Raw genomic sequence first — 20,729 nt, forward strand, 5'->3', positions numbered from 1 at the left:
GAAAAGGACAGCATACATACATATCTTCAGCAATGAGATATGCTTCAAGCATGGACTATGACATGACTTCTTGCACAATATTTCTGTACAGTTCCCCTCATGCTCTGAGCCAGAAAGCTGCATTTGCTTTTTGCACCTAAGCCTTCCTTCCACCATTAAATCCAAGAGTGCCACACATTTTTATTTAAAAGGATGGAGATGACATAAATTTACTTCAAATAACTTGAGATTCCAGGATATTATTCTTGGTACTTATCCTTATCTACCATTCACCATAGATAGATCTTGAGCAATTTCCTACTTGCCTAAGAGTAGTAGTAAAAAATATTAACTGAATTTACTTGAAGCTGCATAAATAGTCTCTTAATCAAAAGTCACCAAACCTACCAATCTTCTGGGAAAAAAAAAAAAAGGAACAGTGAAGTGGGTTTTTTTTTCCTTAATTCTATGAAGACAAAAAAAAAAAAAATCAAAATTCTTCACCTACTTAAGCCTCTATGTTTTCTTTTAGAAGAAGGTTCTAAGAAATAACCAATATGCTAATTAGTTGAGTGAGCAGAAATTTAGTAACAATTTTATTTAAAAAATTGGGCAAATTTAGTTCCTGGATCTTTACTATCCTTCCTGCTAAGATGACAAGCTACAGTCAACCACCTTACGTTTCATTGTCACACCACACTTCCAGTGTTCCAAACAGCAACACATACAAAAGTATGAACACCAGCTGCAAGTGTCCATGAAACAACAGGAAACAGCTTGAGCTGACAGGAGCACGTGCCTTTTGCCCTAGAAAGGTACTGATTTTAAAAGACACTTTTGAAAAATTAAGAAATACACCACAGCACTTCAGTAGGGAGTTCCAAATAGCTAATGTGAAACCTATCATAAAGAGAATGATTTCTAGGGACCCAAGGTCGTAAATCAACCCATTAGGTTCATCTTCAGGAGGTAATCCTGTCAGGAATGGTAGCATCCCTAAGGGGTGATAACAAAGCTGTTGACATTAGGATCTGGCCCAAAGCATGCAATGTAAGGTACAGCAGCAGATGCCAAGGGTATGGCTTCTGTCCTGGAAGCCCTCCACTTGATGTGGGAGAAGTATGGGGGACAAATTCACTAGCTTCAGTGAATTCAGAACCAGAATTCACTAGCTTCAGTGAATTCAGAACCAGAATTGCCTTGCAAAGTTTGAGTGAAAATAGTCATGGGATTAATCATATCGGAAGTATTTTTTTTAAACTGTCCCAAACGATGGGATTCATAGGCATCCTTCACAGTGCTATCCTCTGACCACTCCCATTACATCAAGAATTTTCCCCAAACCATAAAGGTAGCTAGTTCCAGTTTTTTCTTTGTTAACTGTAACAGAGCTTGCATGCTTCCACCTTGTGTAATTCACTGTCCTATTCATTTGTGTCTCAAAGTCTATAACATTTCAAGTATCACTATTTAACATATGTACCTATACAAAGCAAATAAAAATCAAAACTGGAAGGAAAACATAAAACAATGTTGTCCCCTAAACCAATACAATCTAAGACAAGTCTGTGAATGCACATATAAAATATAAAGTTACTTTCCTGAATGTCTATCAAGATGCTCCATGTTTCATAGTTACAGATTTTTCAGGATATTAAAATCTGTTTTGCCATGAATAAAGTAATTCAAAAAAGGATTGTGATAACAGGATCTAACAATGGCCTGCTTCACAATATTTGTTCCACCGCATGAGCTTAGATTGCTTGTAAAAATCTTCTCTCAAAAAAGCTCTTAAGTTCAGTGTTGATGTACCTTCACCCAAATCCAAGAACTACAGAAATATGAGCCAAGATGAATCTGTTTAAAAACAAAACTGAAGGAATTTCAGTTAAGTCCATATTGTCTTCTTTGTAAAAATATGTTTTTAATCATCCCTCATGACACTTATCTGGTTTTTCACATGGTTAAAGAGTTTCTTCTTTTCACTCAGAAAACAGTATTTTAAAGGTTATTTTTAAGTTTACAATATATTCCAATTGCATTTCTAGTGACGTGAGACTCTTAGATGCTTTAAAAAACATCCATCACCTCTCATATCCCTCTAAACCTATAAAACAGATTTTTATTTGGATAAAAATGGCAGTTAACTGGTTAATACTGAGTCTCTGATCTTTTAAAAGTACAAAATATTTAATTTGTGACATGCAGCAGGTGCTGTGATAAATGTAAATTTTTGCGACAACAAGCAATGAAATGAGCACTCAACAGTTCACCACGACTGTAAATAACTTATTTGAATACACTTTCGGCTTTAAGCTGAATTTTACTTACTTAACTTTGTCCTCCCTATGCAAAGCAACAGAGAACTATCTATCGATTTTGAGAAATGCATTACAATGAATAAATGGTTTATTTTATCCCTGCAATCCAGTATCATCAACTTAGATTTCTAGACCAGGGAAGCCATCTGCTGACATTCACAGGCATTAATTGACAGTGTTTATCCTTACCAACTCTGTCTCAAAACTAAGAGTCAATTTTATGAATTTGTCTGTATGCACTGCCTCTGAACACACTAAAAGTCTTGGTTTCGGGGTGGTGGTGATGTTGTTTGGCATCCAAAAATCTTTTCTTTCTGAAGTCATTAAAGATTCCTGAAAATCTTACTTATCTTCCCCAAACATGCATGCAGCTGCCATTATAAACTATTCTGCCTTCATGACTTTTGTTTGTTGACAGTACAATTTTACATATATTTGATTAGACAACTTCTACGTTAACAGTACAATAAGAATGCCTATATAAAGAATATAGATAAAGAAACTATTAGTACTTCAATCTAAAATTGTGATATACAGGTATCTGAAGTAATTCTTAGTTTTGACTTTAGCTAAAGCAAAATACAAGAAACTCATAAGAGGTTTTGAAGAAAACAAAAGCATAACACAACAGCAGAGCAGAGAAACACAGCTGCTCTGTGTGCAAAAACCTTTGGCTTTTCTATTAAAGAAACCACATATGAAAAATTGAAAGAACCACAGACGTAAATAATGCTAACGGTTAGACCTAGTCATGTTTCCTAAAGACATTTTTCCATGGCTTTTTTAATATTTACCATCACTCAGTGAACTCCAAAGGCTTACTGACATGCATTCACTGTACTGAATGAGTTAGAATTGTAGTGTTCACTGCAGTATACACCACAGTGAATGAGTTGTAACGAAAGTACACTAATTAACTGAGAAGTACATTTCAGCAAGTATCTAAAATATTTTTAAGGAGGCATTAGATTTCATACCCTTTTACTGTAAAAAAGATAGCTGCAATTTACATAGTTGTCTCCTATTTTGGGAAGCAAAGTAATGAATTTAACAGATCACACAACAGAATCCCAGCAATATGGTCTGTCTGAAGAGTCACATAGTCTCAATTGTGGAAATGTTTGTACATGAAAGTATCTAGGAAATGGCATTTCTTTTGCAGTTGTATTTTTAGCACAGAATTTCTTTCAAGATTTAAATAAATCTTAAGAAATTCTTCATAATAATACAATTCAATAAAATAAGATTTTTAAAAATATTTGTGCCATTTCTCTACCACTTTTTTCTTTAGGTAAAGGAAACGATCATTTTCTAATTTAACTTTTACATTGCCAAAAGTCAGCAAAAAGTTGCAATGTTTAAGCTGTAGCCACTGGAAAAAAGTATTAAATAAAAATGGTGTATAATACTTGGTTGCTTTTATAAAGCTTCAAGAACGTATTTCGATTGGTACGAGAGAGGTTTTGCAACATAATTATTTACAAACATTTACACAGTCTGGTTTTGTTTAAAACAATATTCTCTTAAAATTTAAACTTTTCAGTGCAACAGTCCCATTGCCAGACATAGCACCTGGTTAATCACATGGCACCTTTTTGTGAAGTTTTTATTTTATTTTACTTTTCAGTCAAATCCCTGTCTTACCCCAATACTGTCTTCATATGGATACGCAAAATTGTCTCCAATCTGCATAGTCAAGCTGACAATGAAAACCTCTGAAGTAAGTTTTTAAAAGCATTCATGATATGAATGAAATGATGCACTGCTATTTTATTGATATTTGAGTGAACTGGTATTATCCCCAAGCTGAAATGGGTGGATAAAAGCAGCCATCTCAAAACACTGAATGGGAATATTCTCTAGCACCTACTTAGCTTTGCTTCAGTTAAACACCTCACAGAGCATGCTTTGCAAGCAGACACTATGTAGAACCATTTAAAGATATCTCTGACTGCAAAGTCAGATCTGAAAAAGGGAACAATAAAAAAGAATTTTGTATTGCTTTTTGTTTCTCTTCAGTATATAATTGTTATGTTGAGATCTTAAGAGAAATGAGTCAAAATTAGCACTGATGTATAATGCTCTTGTTGAGTAATTTCACTGGAGAAGGAATCAGTACCAACAAAACTGAGAAATCTCCAAGAACCTTTTCTGCAAATAGCCTTAGAAAGAGCCATTGAGGGTGGTTTGTGAATTTACGTATACCAGCTTTAGTCAGATTTCTGTGTCAGGAAATGAAACTATTCTGGAGAGATACTTTAGCCTAAAGAGTACACTATCTTTAATGCTTCCATAGGACATACATCTAGAGTGATTTATACATTCTAGTTATTAATCTGACACATAATATATTTAGGGAAATAAAGGGAATAAATATTTTTAAAAAAAGTAAAAAGTAGTAAGATGTAGACAAGTGAAATAATAATTTTAATCCAGAGATCACTGGTCCATAGAGATTAATATCCCATCTTCAGTTGAACAACTTAGTATTGCACCTGCACAAAACCTTTAAATAAAAAAGTTTCAAAATCTGTGATAAGTCTCTCTGAATCTCTACTGGTATCTACCAATAAAACACACAACTTATTTCATATAGTTAACAACAGTAGAAATCCTTTAGTGCTTTCTCAAAAGCACTAAAGTGCATTCTCAAAAGAACTCAGCACTCATTTCAATTGTGACTTGCTCCTTACTGATTACAAGAATGAATATTTATTTTCCTGATCAGTTTTTTAAAAGACTTTTACAAAGCGAAAACACTTAAAAAAAGATTCAGTGCTGACTCAACCCCCTCTCCCCTTTTTACAGCCAAATCAAGCTCAAATAATAAATTAAGAAATTTACTTTTACCAGAACCTAAAAGAAAATATTGCATAAATCCTTATTCTGCAGAAACATCCACTGGCAATGATCCAGTATAAAACAAACAAAAAACCTTGCTACATTTTAGTAACTCCTCCAAAAGGGACAGGCATCTTTCCAGGTAACTTCAGTGACTTCTCAGCTTTTTTCAGTTTGAGCCAGCATACCAACCTCCTTTATGATGTCAGCTTGGCATGGACTCAGCCACCACAAGTTACCAGAGAGCTCAGTTTTGTCGTTATACATCCAGACCATTAGCATAAAATTTCAAGTGAGATTCAGGAAAGTTTTAAAATTGATACTGCAAAGAGAATTTATTTTAATTTTTGTACATACAAAGGCACTCAGTGATCCTCCACAAAAGAGCTTAACAAAGCAAATGTCCAGTGAAACTGACCTTTTGGAGTCTTCCAGCTTTTCTTAAGCCCCCAGTGTGCTTATTATTTTGTTCATTAAAAACTTTGCAAGAGCCAACAGTAACATGACACTCAGAGATTTCATTTTCACCACCTAGAAACCAAATTTAGAAACTTAAAATGAAAAATGCAATCTTATGAAATGAGACTGCAACCTATTATTTTATCATAGCACAGTGAGCACTATGAACCCTTAAGACACTTCTTAATAATTTGCACCTGTTATTTTTTCACCTTATTTCAGTTAGGGAAAAAGAATGACAGTCAAGCATCTGACTTCATCTTTGAGTATCTGTTCTTATAAATAAACCAGCTGTAAAACTCCTAATTTCCTGTATTTTAAAAAACACATATTAACTACAAGTAGAGAATCTGCTAAATTGCTATTTATTATAAAATGTGCAATTTCTCTGCATAGAGATATTTGAGTATGAAGCTTCAGTGGCCAGATTTTATTTTTCTCATTGACACATCAATGCTTTTGGTACACTGTTTACCTAAAATGACATGAAGGTCTGAAACTTGTTTTCAAACAGTTTGCATGCAAATCTAGCAAACTGTTAGCAGGCAAGGATCCTGTGCACATAAAGGCATAACAGACCTATTATATATGAAAAGGCATCATATATAAGAATGCACTCTGTCAAAAAGCAGTATTTTTCATTATGTATTTTATGAATTAATACATGTGTAATTCTTTAACTCTGTCAGAATGACTTTCCTAAGAAATAAATTATAAACTTCTGAATCATTTCAGAAATTATCTTGCCTGCTTAAAATGAAAAATTTTGATCTTTCGAACAATTTAGCTTTAATTATTCTAAATTGAGAGAGAGAATTTTTCCCAAATTTCATTCAATAAAGTCTACCTTAGAGCATTTGTTCACTTTTCACTTCAAAGAAATGGATGAGATCAGGTAAAGAAAGTTTAATTAGTGATTAAAGTGGCCTAAATTTAGCTCCTGCTAACTAAGTTTCTTTGATTAGTTTTGGAAAATACTGAAGGGTACTATTCCTATTTAGTATGCATATATAACTAAGAATCATGTTTTTCCTTTGCCAGCTACTTAGATTCTTAATCCTTGAGGTGACAGTACACCAAATTACAATCCATTATGATTACTCATTTTAAAATTATCTTTAAACTAGGCAAAATGTATTGCAGACATTTTCATGCAATAAATGTAAACCTGGTTTTCAGGTACAGTTGTTAATTTAAATTCAATCTTTAGGTATATAGTGTAATGTAATAAAGAGATAACTAATAGCTTATTGCACTGAGGCCCATCATTTTCAATCACTAAGGAAGAATGATGGCTAGTAGGAGAAAACATCTTGCCACACAATAAAGAAAAAAATTACCTCTTTTTCCATAAAAATCAGAACTCTTAAAGATGTATTTTAAATCTTAAAAAAAATCGAATTACATGACTGCATATAATGTAAGGCATCATGTACTCCAGTGCTTTACCCTCAGTAGTCTCTGTTAATTTCCATTAGGTTACATCAAGTTTTTGGGGTTTTTTTGAGGGGTAGCTTGGGTTGGGGGCTAACAGTCAAAGTGGTGTAATATTCGTTTTACTACTCTTGGCCTGAATGCTCATGCTCCACAGCACGTGTTCCACTTAGGCTTAAAGTCTTAAAACTTGTATTCTTGGACTTCTTTCCAGTTAGGGTTCACTCCCGTGGGTTCTTCATATTTACAGGAAAGCGGGAAGAGGATAACGTCCCTTATCCCTGATTATCAGCTAATGGATCTTAGGCACTACATTAATAAGGCTATTCTTTGCTATTCTGCTCCTCAAGCACTTTCCAGCTTTTCCATCCTACAGGCCTCAAGCTTCACTGTTTTCTGTTTTTTCCTGATTACTTCTTTTTAAAGCAGTCACTCAGGCACAAATAATGAGCTTTCATCTTTAGTAGCTTTTCCTAGAGGACTTCAAAGTTGACAGAACTTTTTGAAGCAACTGCATCCAGTGTTCTCCCTAAACTAAGTTCAAATATGCAGGTAACTCCTGCCACTGTGGTCCATTAGATCCCCTAAATGCTCTTCCAAAACACTGCTCAATGATTGGCACCAAAATCAACAACTGAGCCTTCTGAAGCATTGTCACAACTTAAGAGTGATTTTACTTTGCAATTTAAGCTTCTACTCATGCACGATAATTTTAACACCAGTAGGAAGTTTTGAACCAGAATATAATCTTCAAAATTCCATTTGATATTTCCATTGAATTGATAAGCCATGATTAGGCAAAATAAGCTAGTTCTGCTTGATAAAATAAACTACGTCTAATTTCTTTTTTTCTATAGTACAGTTCTCTACTTAAAAAATATTTTTGTGAAGCGTCACTTAAATTAAGCTATGTTGTATCTACTGTTTTGTACTTATCCATACACGTATTTACCCCAGCCATGAAGGAATTAAGTCCAAATCTGTCATCATTAGTAATCCTTCAGGTACACATGCACAGAATATTTAATATCTTGTGCTATTATTATTGTAGATATTAATGAAGCATGGGCAAACACCAAGTTTTTTATTATACAGAACATAATTTCTTCAAGTCTTGTGAAAATGTATGTGTCCCCTCCAGACCCTCAGGGAGAGCCTATTAATGCTTTATAAAAATTTTATGTAGTTTGTTATGTGCTCTGGGACAAGTGCCATCAAGCTTTCGCAAATATGACTATATCAAAATAATTCTCAACATCTACTCAGAAATATTTGTCCTCTTTTGTTTCAGTAATTAGTTACAATTCAACTTTTTGTGAAGATAAAGAAAACAAGCAATCAAGGAAGAAACAGTTTTCTTCTTCATGCCTCATTTGTATTTTACAATGACATAATAAAAGGCCAATAGAGGACATTATGAAATATTTTTAGTGAGCCTATCTTCTTCCAAACCTGAAAAAAACCGAAAGGTACCTCAAATCTAATCCTGCTCCACCCAGATGAAATAGAATAACATGTTCTTTACGAAACCCACGACAACTTTTAAAGACATAAACAGTATTTAGCAGCACTAAGCCCCATAGGACCTAGAACCTCAGGCAAAACTCACTAATCTTAATTAAATACAATGATTTCTTGCACCAAACAACAAAATGATATTCCAGATTTTCTGAACTACGTTGATTACAGTACAATGGGTCATAGTTTAAGTCTTTTTGCCAATTAAGATAATATCTGCCTTACACATTACCATAAATATGTAAAATTCACTTAGATAAGCCATAGGTTTATTTTTAAGATGGGAAGTAATGCTAAGTCTGAGTTCAAATTTCTAAATGATGATAGCCTGATAAAAGCTTAAGAGAGTATACTCTTGCATTCCTTATCTGTTATTTTTTATTGTTGTAGCTTTCAGATGAAGAGTCATATGACCTGAAGTAGTATGAAAATAAGTAACAGTATTTATTTCAGCAGAAGAACTGGGCAGCCTTGAATGTGCCCTACAAAGGAACCTGAAGCTTACTACCATGTAAGCATTAGGCCCTGAAAATTCGGTTTCAGATTAGCCTGCATATTACACTTCTACTTTAAAATGAAATGCCCCATTTAGTATATGGAAAGAAAGCATATCAAATCTTCTTGTCATTAAATATACTGGGTAAAAGTGCCACTGACATAAAATCACAACAAAAAAATGGGCAAGAAAAAAGTTTGATATTTAAATAATTTACAGACATAACATTTTATACAGCTATTTGATCACTCCTAGCCATATATGATGAAGAGAATTCATTAGTTTTTAAAAATATACTGGATTTACCAGCTTTCAAATAATGTACAATATACAAAAAAAATTTCCCAATTTACTAATAGGGACAAGAAACATCATACATTTAATTTAAAAAAGGAAATGCTTAACCTATAATTAATAAAAATTATTCCATCACACAGAATCACATGAGTGAGTGTAATACAAGATTTTCATTTTCTTCCACAAAACTTGCATTATTAGGGAAAACAACTTCTCTTACATTATTGATTCCTTCCATTTTTTATTCAAGCTGTCAAACTTGAGGTGCTACTTGACTACACAAAAGATGCACAAAGCTGAATATACCATACTTGGGAAAATGGCTATCACTGATAAAATACAAATACTACTCAAATCACTACAAATACAAATTGAGACTTCCAGACATTCCTAACAAAAAGGATAAAAAGTATAAATGCTGGATAACTTACGTTTGCTGAATCCTATTCCTGTTTCTTTGTCCTCTAAAATCTTTTATTTTAAACACATTATTCAGCACGAAAATAAAAGAGTGACATGCTAGAGCTGTGATCATAATTTGGTTGCCAGAATTTAAAAGTTATAATTAAATCTAAAATCAACTGTAATAACTAAGTTTAAACATAGTAAATAAGCCTGATAGAGTTCAAGAAGCATTTGGGCAATGTTCTCAGGCACATGGTGTGATTCTTGGGCCTGTCCTGTGCAGGGCCAGGAGCTGGACTTTGGTGATCTTTGTGGGTCCCTTCCTTCCACCTCAGAATACTCTGATTCTTCTCTTTCCCTATTTGTTTCCATGACTGTATAATGAAAACCAGACTCCTCTTTGACATCAGGAACTATACAATTTAAGGATCATCTTCTAGTACATTGACACATGGCAAAAAAACTCATACATACTACACAGAATTATCAAATGGGTTGGGTTGGAAAGGACCTTAAAGATCATCTAGTTCCAACTCCATTGCAATAGACAGGGACACCTTCCATTGGACCAGGTTACTCAGAGCTCCATCCCACCTCACCTTGAATACTTCCGAGGATGAGGGATCCACAACTTCCCTGGGCTACCTGTTCCAGTGCCGCAGCACACTCAGAGCAAAGAATGTTTTCCTAATATCCAACCTAAATCTACTCATTTTCATTTTAAGAGCATTCCCCTTGTCCCATCAGTACATGCCCCCATGAGAAGTCCCTCTCCAGCTTTCTTATAAGCCTCCTTTAATACTGGAAGGCTGCTCTTAGGTCTCTTCAAAGCCTTCTCTTCTCCAGGTCGAACATCCCAAGTTTCTCAGCCTGTCTTCACAGCAGAGGTGCTCTAGTCTTGATCATCTTTGTGGCCTGCTCTGGGCTTGCTCCAACAAGTCAACTTCTTTCTTGTGCTTGGGGCTTCAGAGCTAGAGGTCTGAAACCTGGATTTCTCCAAGCAGGCAGTTCTTCATTCCCCCAATCCCTGCTTTCACCTGCTGCAACATGGGTGGTGTGGCTGAAGCAGTTGGTGAACCTTGGGGCAAAGAACTGTGGTATGTCAGCCTTCTCCATGTCCTGGGTAACTAGTTCTACCATTCCTTAGAGGACCCATATTCTCCCTAGTCTTTCTTTTGTTGCTGATAGACCTAAAGCAGCTTTTTTTCTTGTTTACCCTTCATATCCTTGGCTAGATCTACTTCTGATAGTGCTTTTGATGCCTTGGGAAGGCTGACCTGGAACAGAGACTGGACAGAGCTAAGAAAATAAAGTAGATATTTATTAAAAGGCCTTCAAGGATACACCTTGGGCAGTACAACAGCCTGACCAGGGCTACACCCAAGGTGAACCCAAAATGGTCACAAATGGATGACCAGTCACGAGGTCTAACACATTTATAAGTTTTGGTCCATTTGCATATGGGGTTTAATTGTCCAATTACAGCTTCAGACTATGAAGTCCCATCCTTCTTGTTTTCTCTCTTCAGTCCTCTGTTGTTTATGCTTTTGAGCCTGAAAACTTGTACCCATTGTCCTTGGTCTTCAGCGGGAAAAGGATTTATTTTCTCTACCTACTCTATGAGGAGAGCTTACTAACACTTAAGATGAGGTTCAGAGCTACATACCTAGGCAGCACAGAATCTGAAACACGAAAGCTAAAACTTAAGGCATTACTTTAGCCTTCCTAATCAGATCTGTGGCTGTTCAATTTCACTGTGTTACTTCCAGACTACCTTTCCCTGCTTCTGCTCTTTGAAAACTACCTGTTTGTGTTTAAGATTGTCCAGGTGCTCCATGTTCATCCATACAGACCTCCTGGCATTCTTCCATGATCTCCTCTTTGTAGAGGTGTGTTGTTGTTCAGTCTGGAGGAGACAATCCTTGAATGTCATCCCTTGGGTACCTCTTCCCATGGTACTCTACCAAGCAAATCCCTGGTGAAGCCTGCTCTCCTGAAGTCCGGGGTAGTAAGCTTGCTGTATGCCTTCCTTGCTGACCCAAGATCTTGAACTCCTACATTTCATGGTCACTGCAGCCAAAGCTGTCCTTGAGCTTCACATGCCTCACCAGCAACTCCTTCTTGGTGAGAACAAGATCCAACATAGCACCTCTACTTTATGGCTCATCTATCACTTGAAGCAGAAAGTTGTCATTTATGGGTGTACATTTGTACCTGTATAACATACCTGCATCCACTGTTTTTCAAACCGTGTAAGAAATGATGCACTTCAGATATAAAAATACAGGTGTAATGAACTCAAAACGGCAGGTCACAGTTCAGCAGCTTATTACTCACACGTATAGGCACAGTCATGGTTCAACATTTCCACTGGATTTCATAAGTCTGATAGCAAGTTTGTTGAGCCTTTAAGTTAATAATTAATTTTATGTAATTAATTGATGTATCACTACAGAATTTTCTAGGGAAGATAAATTACTAAAATACACAATTATAGTTACAAATATTCAACCGCATGTAAAGCTTGACAAAGCTCAAAATACCAAAATCTGAAAAGGATTCCAATGCAAGTTAGAAGCATCTTCCAGGGAAGTTCCTGAGATTCAATATTTTAGTACATATTTACATTAATATACTTTATGCTAAACCAACTTGAAAATGCTTAAATACAAAAAATACTCTGAAAATTATTATTAAAAATTAAGATCAGTTCCATATTCAAAAGTCATAGTTGAAAAAGATGCCTACATTGCAACCTTTGCAGGTCTTATTTCATCTTCATCACTGCACAAGTTAGAAATTGCTAACTCAAATATTTTTTTCCACCAAGATTTTATAATTGTAACTGCAATTTTGGTAACAATTTTCACTTGTGAAATAAAAATAGTTTGAACAAGGGAACCTATGATGAGACCTTCGTTTCTTAAACAGATTATGAATAGCAACAGAAAGCTAGGAAATTAGGAGAAAAGAAGGCTCAACACTACTTTTGTAGTGTATAGTGAGCAGTTTCCTTATCTCTTACGACTTTGTAAGGTATGAGAAAAAAATAGGTGTTCTTTTGAATTCTATGCATTAATTTATTGTACTCAGTAATAAAGTCAGTACCACAGTATTTTCTTCTTTTGGTGTATTTCTGAAGTATTTTTCCTTTTGGAATGGCAGTTCATTTTGCAATTTAGTTGCATCAGTATATCTCATGCAGTATGATATCTTTTGATTTTCCAGTTCTATATAGTAACTTACCAGTAGTATGAGCACAGTCATTTACACTGTTGTAGGATTTTTCATGAGCATGCTGTGGCAGCCTCTTCACATCGTCAGCACCTAGAGCTTCTCCAGTGTCATCTTTTTCACCACCTGATAAATTTAATGGTATGCTTTCTGGATGTTTAGCTGGTTTGATTTTTTTCTTTACTGGAAAATCATTCACTGAAATAGAAGTTTTACTACTTTTCTTAGTAGCGTTATGTGGCTCACAGAAACTAACATCATGTAGGTCCATGTTTGTAAAAGAGGCTTTGCAACAAACTTCAGGACGATTCTGTGATTCATTTGGTACTTGTTTCTGTACTTCATTTTCATTTGAATTAGATGATGAAAAAAAATCTTCATAAGAAGCCTCTTCAGAGCAGTAAGACTTGCTATATGTAGTAACTGCTTGCAAGAACCCCTCAGAGCCTGATGCACCCAGTTCTGAGGTAGCCAGCTTCAAACTTGGTAATGTTTGTAGTTTCTTCCTCTTCTTGTCTTCCAGAACACAATCATTTCTGTCAACAGGGAAGCTTTTATCCAGTGAACATGTATTTAAGTCTTCACTATTCATAGGTGAATTAGAGAGACTATCAATCAAAGCAGAAACAGTATTTAACTGGACTATTTTTTTGGAAGGAGTAATATGACCAAAGCTGTCAAGAAGAGAACATTCATTTGCAATTGAAGTAGTCTTGCTCTTCTCATTCTTCTGATTTTCCTTTGGAAAATTTAAATATTTCTTTCCTAAAGACAATCTATCATCCAAAGTGTGCTGTATAATCTGTTTCTTTGATAAACTTTTGGAATGTTGTTTTGGTGTTAAGCTCTTCTGCTCGTTGCCATGTGATGGAGAATTCATTGGTGCATTCATGGATACATGAAGATCAGTCCAAGTATCAGAGGCATGTTCTGCTACCTCTGTTCTCTGTCTCTTTAACTTCTCAGTTCCCCAAAGATAATCACAACTTGAGTTCAAGCAGTCTTCCATTTGTTCTTCTGCAAAACAAAAACAAACAAACAAACCAAAAAAAACAAACAACAACAACAACAAAAGATAACATAAATGTATTGAACAAGAGACAGTATCAATTTCTTAGTGAAATATATATGGAATTCCTGAACTGAAAAAACAAAGATTTAGCCACTTCTCTGGATATTACATGGCAAGTTAACAAAAACTAAACAGAAAATGGATTAGAAACAAAGGATATTCTATGTTGACAAGAACTTACAACAGTTTTAGCTATTGTGTCCCCTTACCTGGTCATAAGCACCTACAAGTCTCATTCTGCTTTCTTGAAATAAAACAAGCAGCAGAGAAACTCATTATTCCTCTTGCATTTTTAGAGAAAGCAAGATTATATGCTGATAAAGTTAGCCTTAATAACAGTGGAAACTCAGTAATCATTTCTGCTACAACAGCATTAGTGCCACCTTGGAGATTTTGCAGTTAAGATACAATTAAATAAAACACCATACTATCATGTCACATACATCAATATAACCTATTAAAATAATCAGAATATGGATAAAGATTTTTTTCTTGTAGCTATTCTTATGAAATTGTGTTAGGTGTTACACAGAATCTATTCATAACTCTTCACAATTCCTCTGAAACAAGCTAGTATTTCTGATTAATTAACATATATTTTTTAAAATCCAGTTGTTCTACAGTAAGATGATAGCAACAGATGCTTTTGCTTAAGTAGATGATGAGTGCAACATCACAGCAATACTCCTGTAAGTTCTCCTGTAGGTTTAAGGGGAAGTCTTGATGCTATTTGCTTACTAAATATAGATACTATTTTTAAACATATGGTGTAGCTGACTATATTAAGCAAAATCAAACATACAGAGAGAAGTTTCACATGATATGATCAGTCTCTCATACTGACAACTGATGAAGTCAGCTTCAGTCCTCAAATTAACCTGGCTTCTTGAACTTTCTAAACCGTTATTAACCAGTCTCGTATATCTCTTAGGCGCAAACATGGGCCATTGTCACAGAGCACTAGAGATGGAAGCTACCCTGAATGTTGTCATGGGAATTGGTGGTCTGTTCTTAATGTAAAGTTACACTGTGCAGTTGCAAAGCTGAAGGGACATATGCAAGGCAAAGGTCTCGAATCACACTGTTCGATCTCATTACCATATAACTAACCTACCAAAGTAAAACAGTTTTCTGGCACAGCTATGCTACTCCCAGTATTCAACTATCACTTCTCACTAATATTGCATGAGGACGTAAAAAGCTGTCACAGGCTGCAAGATACTCATCATGTTCTTAGGTAAGCCAACATGACAGAACACCTGTATAATGTCAATGAAATACAACACCTCAAAATAATAAGTGGTACAGCATACTGTTGAGGGAGAACAGACTGCAGGCAAACTGCTCTAGTGGCCCACATTACTAATTCAGAAGACTCCCATCTTCTCACTTTTCTACTGAGATCAAGGCCAGCATCTGACTTGAGCTTTTTGCCCCTGTGACTGACATGAGGTCTGAAGCACAAACCCACTGCATACATAAATGATGTTCACTGATATAGCTCAACAGAATTCAACACCTTCTCTTAAGCCCAGCTAATACAGCAAAACACAGGAAAAAATTCTAACTTCACAAGAATAATTTTATGAGGTTCTTACCTAGCTAACAAATGATTTTAATCCATCTTAAACCATAAAACATTTTAAAAGCCAGTTTATTTTTACTCTTGTTAATTCTTCAAACTTGACTACTTAAGCTGAAAAACACATTAGTCTATCTTTCAAGTTTTTCAACTGAAAATCTGGAAGACATTTCAGTTCTTTGAGGTCTTACCCTCAAAGAATTCACACCTCTTTTAAGCTTCCCACATTACACTCGTTGGTGTGTTCTCTGTGTTCTATATATGATCACTATTAAGAGTAGAGAAGATTGATACCATGGAGGACAAAAAGTTATTAATAGGGAATGGTATGAGTAGAGAGGAGGAAGTGAGGCAAGAAATACAGCAATAAGGCAGAGGATTTATCCAGTGGTATTCCTCATGCTCCATTTTTCTTGACTTCTTAGTACAACATACTTTCTTTAGTAAGGAAAAACTAAGATAATTCAGCTTTAAGCATAAAATAGGTACAGTTCTTATTTCAGAATACTGTACTCTCCAAAGTAAGATATAAAGGTCATGTATTAATTTTAATTTCTGTAATATAGTAAGCTGTGTTAGTTACCAGATAGCAGCATATCTTCTGAATTAGTTACGGTACAAGTAGAAAGTGGGCAGTCTCCTGGTGAGCTCCTTGGAGGTGTTTGGGTCATTTGTGAACCTAGGAATACAAAAAAGCTATTAGATGTTTGTAAGCATTTTTCTAGGTAACTCAGCAGCACATTTTTCTGAAACTGAAGAATAATGTCAAACTATTTAGAAATTATTACTGATACTAAGGCCTGTTGAGACATTTTACTAAAGAATCTGTGAAATCTGGCAATTGGCAAGATATTGTCGTGATACAGCAGATATGCCTTAAAAGTTTGAAGGTTTACCTCAAAATTTGGAGAGAAAATAAATACAAGTCTCAATAAAATACACTAAGATTTAATTTTTCAACCATGTATTACTGTTTCTTTACTTTCACAACTATTTTTGAAATGAGAAATTTACAGTCTAGCTGACATTCATGTCTTAAAACTTCAAATGCAACACAGTCCGCCCTACCAAAGGATGTTCCACATTCAACACTTTTTATAGTAATTGGCAAAACCTAATGACTTAGACCTTAATATTTTCTCAGTAAAGTAATGCAAACACTAAAAAAAATCTGAAAACTACAACCTAGATTTCATTCATTAGAATATGCATTTTAAAATTAACTAGATTTATTTAATTATTCAAATTTATTTCTTTTTTAAGTCTTGTCCTTCAGTACCCAGACAGACATCTCACCAGTTTTGGGCTCCTTTTTAAACTGTTGATGTGGGAGTAATAACATTACACTCTTTGTCATGCATAGCATCCACCCCAAAATTTAACAGGAAGTATGATTTAGAATCTCACTGTAAAGTTTAATCAAGAGGTGATAATATCAATTTACATGGCTAGAAAGCCTAGCTTAAACCTTAGTCCTCTTCAGCATTCTAGTGATCAAAACATTATTTTGCAACCACTGTGTTCCAGACATGCAATCAAGATTTGAAAAAAACAGGCAAGAGCACGACAAGTGCACGAGAAAGTCAGCAATAAAACCAGCAGCCATTTGTGCATGTTCATAACTAAGTAAAATTCAACTACTTACTAGTAGGAGAAAGATTCTCTCTTTTTTCCTTCATATCCTTTATTCTTCTCTCCATTGCATTCCACTGATCTTTTATCTTATTAGCAGGGCTGTATATAAGTGAACCATTGTCTTCAAATAATAAAACTGGTACATCTGTTTCTACACCAAGAAATTGTATTTATATATTAATATTTAAATGCTGTAACAGCTTGAAATTAAGTTTCTTTTTTTTTTTCAAAAAAGCTTAGCAAAAAGCAATAGTTTTCTTAGATCTAAGATCATTACATATGCCTTAACACAACAGAACTGCAAAGAACTCTGTAAAAATTACATCAACTTCATTTCTAATGGCAAGATGCAAGAGACTCAAAAACCACCCAACCAACAAACACCGAAACCGAAAGTGCTTTAAAAAAACTCCAAATACTTGAATCTTAGTAAAAAATAGTTCTTACCAGCATTAACTGCTGTCTTTTGTAGAGCTAATTCTTTAGCCATTTGGTTCAGTCTTCTCTGAAGCTTTCTATTATTTTCTGGAGTTTTTTCAACATAGTCTTTTGGCTGCATACATTTGTGCTACAAGACAGACAAAACTTTAATTATACGCATAAAGCTGCCAAAGTAATAACACCTCCTATTTTGCTTACCACTTTGTCGCAGTATTTATTATTGGCATTTACTCTGCTTATCACCTCCTTGAGAGCCACAGGTAATTGTAGAAGTTATCATTTTGCAAAGTAAACTTTAATATTAAATAAGAAAGAACCTAACAAACCTTTTTTTTTGCTTGCAGCAAAGTTAAAGATTTAAAGGTAGTTTTTTTAAATACTAGTATTTGTTGCAACTCTGTAAAATGTAAGCCACATAGTAGTCATGTTTTTTTTGATTAGCCATCATTATATAATTTGAATTTAAACCCTAACTTTTTTAATCACACATACAAAAACCTGATTTGTAGTATACTTTCTTCAGGTAAGATGCCACATGATAACAGGAATAGATTATCTTTAAACTCTTACTCAGATGGACAGGTAGAATTCACAGAATGTTCTGAATATAGCTGAAACGCTTGAGGTCAAAAAGTCAAGTTCAAACTTTAAAGTTTATTATTCTAGGCCCCTTTTAAAAAAAAATCACATACTTTTTTGGTTGGTAGTAGAAATCCTTCATTAGTGTCTACTGCAGGAAATAGGGATTCATCAACATGGATTCCAGTTTCTCGACATCTGTAAATTAGAGAAGGTTTGGTGGGTTTGAAGAATGAGAACTCTTATTGCAAGGAGAGTTGTTGGCGCCCTGCAATAACAAAACACCAACCCTTCCTAAGTGTGTAACTGTAAGGTAGGTACTGTAATGTTACCCCCCACCCCCCTTCCCCCAAGTCTATCTATTACACAGCAAATACGTGATCCAAATTTTTGTGCCAGTAATGCCCTCCAAATTGCTGTTCAGGAAGGGCAGGATTCCCACTTATGTTACTTTCCACACTGTTCCAAGCTGCTGGAGGGTGCCCACGGCAGCCGTTTGCGTGGCTCTGGTGACACCTAGCGATGGAAACGCTACACAGGGCAAGCCTGCACAGTTACGGCCTCATCCTGACACGGGTTGGAATGGATAAGAAAAACAAACCACTGCAAGTTTTTGTCAAACCCACTGAATTTACAGTTCTCAGGAGCATCAAAGGGGCAGATTCAACAGCTGGACTTCAGTGACTGTTATTAAATTCTGGATAATAATCAGCACAGATGTAGTCTACATGAAAAGTTACATTAATTCACAGATGTCATTGACTCAGAGAACCTAAACGGAAGAAAATTTTAGCATTAAATCTTTCAATCTTTTACTTCACAGACAAATCTGAATGTAAATGATTTATATAACCTATTTGTGGGATGAGTTATCCTGCTAAGAAAACACAGGTAGAGCTTCACAATTACACATTTGATGTGGAAGTATTAAGTGTTCCTAATTTTGGCAGATTGTAGCTATTCTATTTTATATGGGGTTCCTTTTGTTCCCGGATTTTTTTTTTTTTTTGTGGCTCACTGAAGTATTTGTGTTGAAGAAGTAAAAAATTTTTTCTCAGTGATCCCAAAGCTGTCACTCATTTTTCATTGCACTTTAAACCTTTTTCCATGATAGCAAGTCCATGACTTTTGTTTGCTATTTTTAAAGTTAGACATATCTATCATTCTTAAAAAGAAAAAAGTTACATCTATCTATCTCTCTATCTATCTATTTATCTATCTATCTATCTATCTCAAAAAAGCAAACACTCATTTTAAAATTTAAAATAACTTTATTCTGCAGTTCTAAATTTTTCTGATTTTTAATTTTCATCCTAAGGAGTTGTCTTCTCAAATTACTTCCTAAACTGTAGAACTGCATACAGTTTAGGGTCAAATAGATGCTTATGCTATAGAGCAGAAGCTTCTAATAAAAGTTTAAGGCGAATCATCCAGGAAGAATTCAACAAGGCACTAAATTATGCACAAATAATGTTATAAGGCACTAAATACTGCACAAACCCTTCAAATGTTTCAGGCTTTTATGGAGAAATCTAAGTATTACAGTGCTTTTCAGCTCTTAGGGCATATTCCTCTGAGAGGCTCAAGCACTGCTCAGAGGAAGGTAACACTGGGGTATAAGTCTAACAGGTTGGAAGTAGGGGTTCACTAGCTGTTAAATGTGAGAGTATTTTCCACAAAGCAGAAGAATCAGGAAATCCTGGACTAATTGTATATTACTTGCTTCCTTATCTGGTATTTTCAGAGCTCAAACATCAAAAAGTAGCATCCAGATAAATATCATATACCACTGCATCCTGCAGTATCTTCCAACATCAAAATCCCAAAGGGCATGTAAAAACATAAAAGCAAAGCCAAACATTCCCAGTTTACTGTATTGCACAGATTTCTGGCCATCAGATGGTTAGATGCAATACTATATTTGGGTTTTGATAAACTGAAGTGTTTAATTGCTTCAGCAATTTTTTAAACCCATATATATCTTTGCTCACTATGATTCTGCAACAAGGAGTTCAACAGCCTAATGCTGCGTTAATAAAACCATCATTTATTGTTTTCTCTGACTCTGCCTACAGGTGTATTGATGTAAGTCTTTCCAATTTTTCTCCTGGAAAGGAAAATATACATTCATTTCCCATTCAGCCTCTCTACACAAATCTTTGTGTTCACAGTACTCTCCCTCCTCCACTCCTTTTCCAGACTGAAGCATTCTTGTCTCTTCAATCACATGTTGTAAGAAAACTATTTTATAACTTCAGTCAAGCTCACTGCCATCCTCTGGCAACATTCCAAATATAACTATGATAAAATGCTGTCATTCCACTATTTTGAGTTTTATGTTCTATTTAATTTGATTTTTGACTACTGCTGAGGTAACAATGCTATGAAAATGTCTACTGTACCAAAATGCAATGATCATCTTTCTGATGTGCTTAA

The 20,729-nt window shown here is 34.9% G+C and overlaps 1 protein-coding gene across 5 annotated transcripts in view; it reads right to left on the reverse strand.

Moving 5' to 3' along the window:
- The window catches only part of MCPH1 (microcephalin 1), a 120,065-nt gene that overhangs the window by 94,644 nt on the left and 4,692 nt on the right, over positions 1-20,729 (reverse strand). For all 5 annotated transcript variants that reach the window (XR_010720124.1, XM_066179803.1, XM_066179804.1 and 2 more), the window contains 6 exons: positions 18,407-18,491; positions 17,721-17,841; positions 17,284-17,424; positions 16,222-16,317; positions 12,997-14,001; positions 5,560-5,672 (listed from right to left, as the gene is read on the reverse strand). Coding sequence is in view for 4 of the 5 variants with exons in the window: in XM_066179803.1 (XP_066035900.1) it covers positions 5,560-5,672; positions 12,997-14,001; positions 16,222-16,317; positions 17,284-17,424; positions 17,721-17,841; positions 18,407-18,491 (1,561 nt within the window). In the remaining variant the exon portion in view is untranslated. The remainder of the gene's footprint in view (positions 1-5,559; positions 5,673-12,996; positions 14,002-16,221; positions 16,318-17,283; positions 17,425-17,720; positions 17,842-18,406; positions 18,492-20,729) is intronic.

The sequence above is a fragment of the Chamaea fasciata genome, unplaced genomic scaffold (genome assembly GCF_029207755.1).
Source record: "Chamaea fasciata isolate MVZ Bird 193981 ecotype frontalis unplaced genomic scaffold, bChaFas1.0.hap1 SCAF_3, whole genome shotgun sequence".
Classification (NCBI taxonomy): Eukaryota; Metazoa; Chordata; class Aves; order Passeriformes; family Sylviidae; genus Chamaea; species Chamaea fasciata.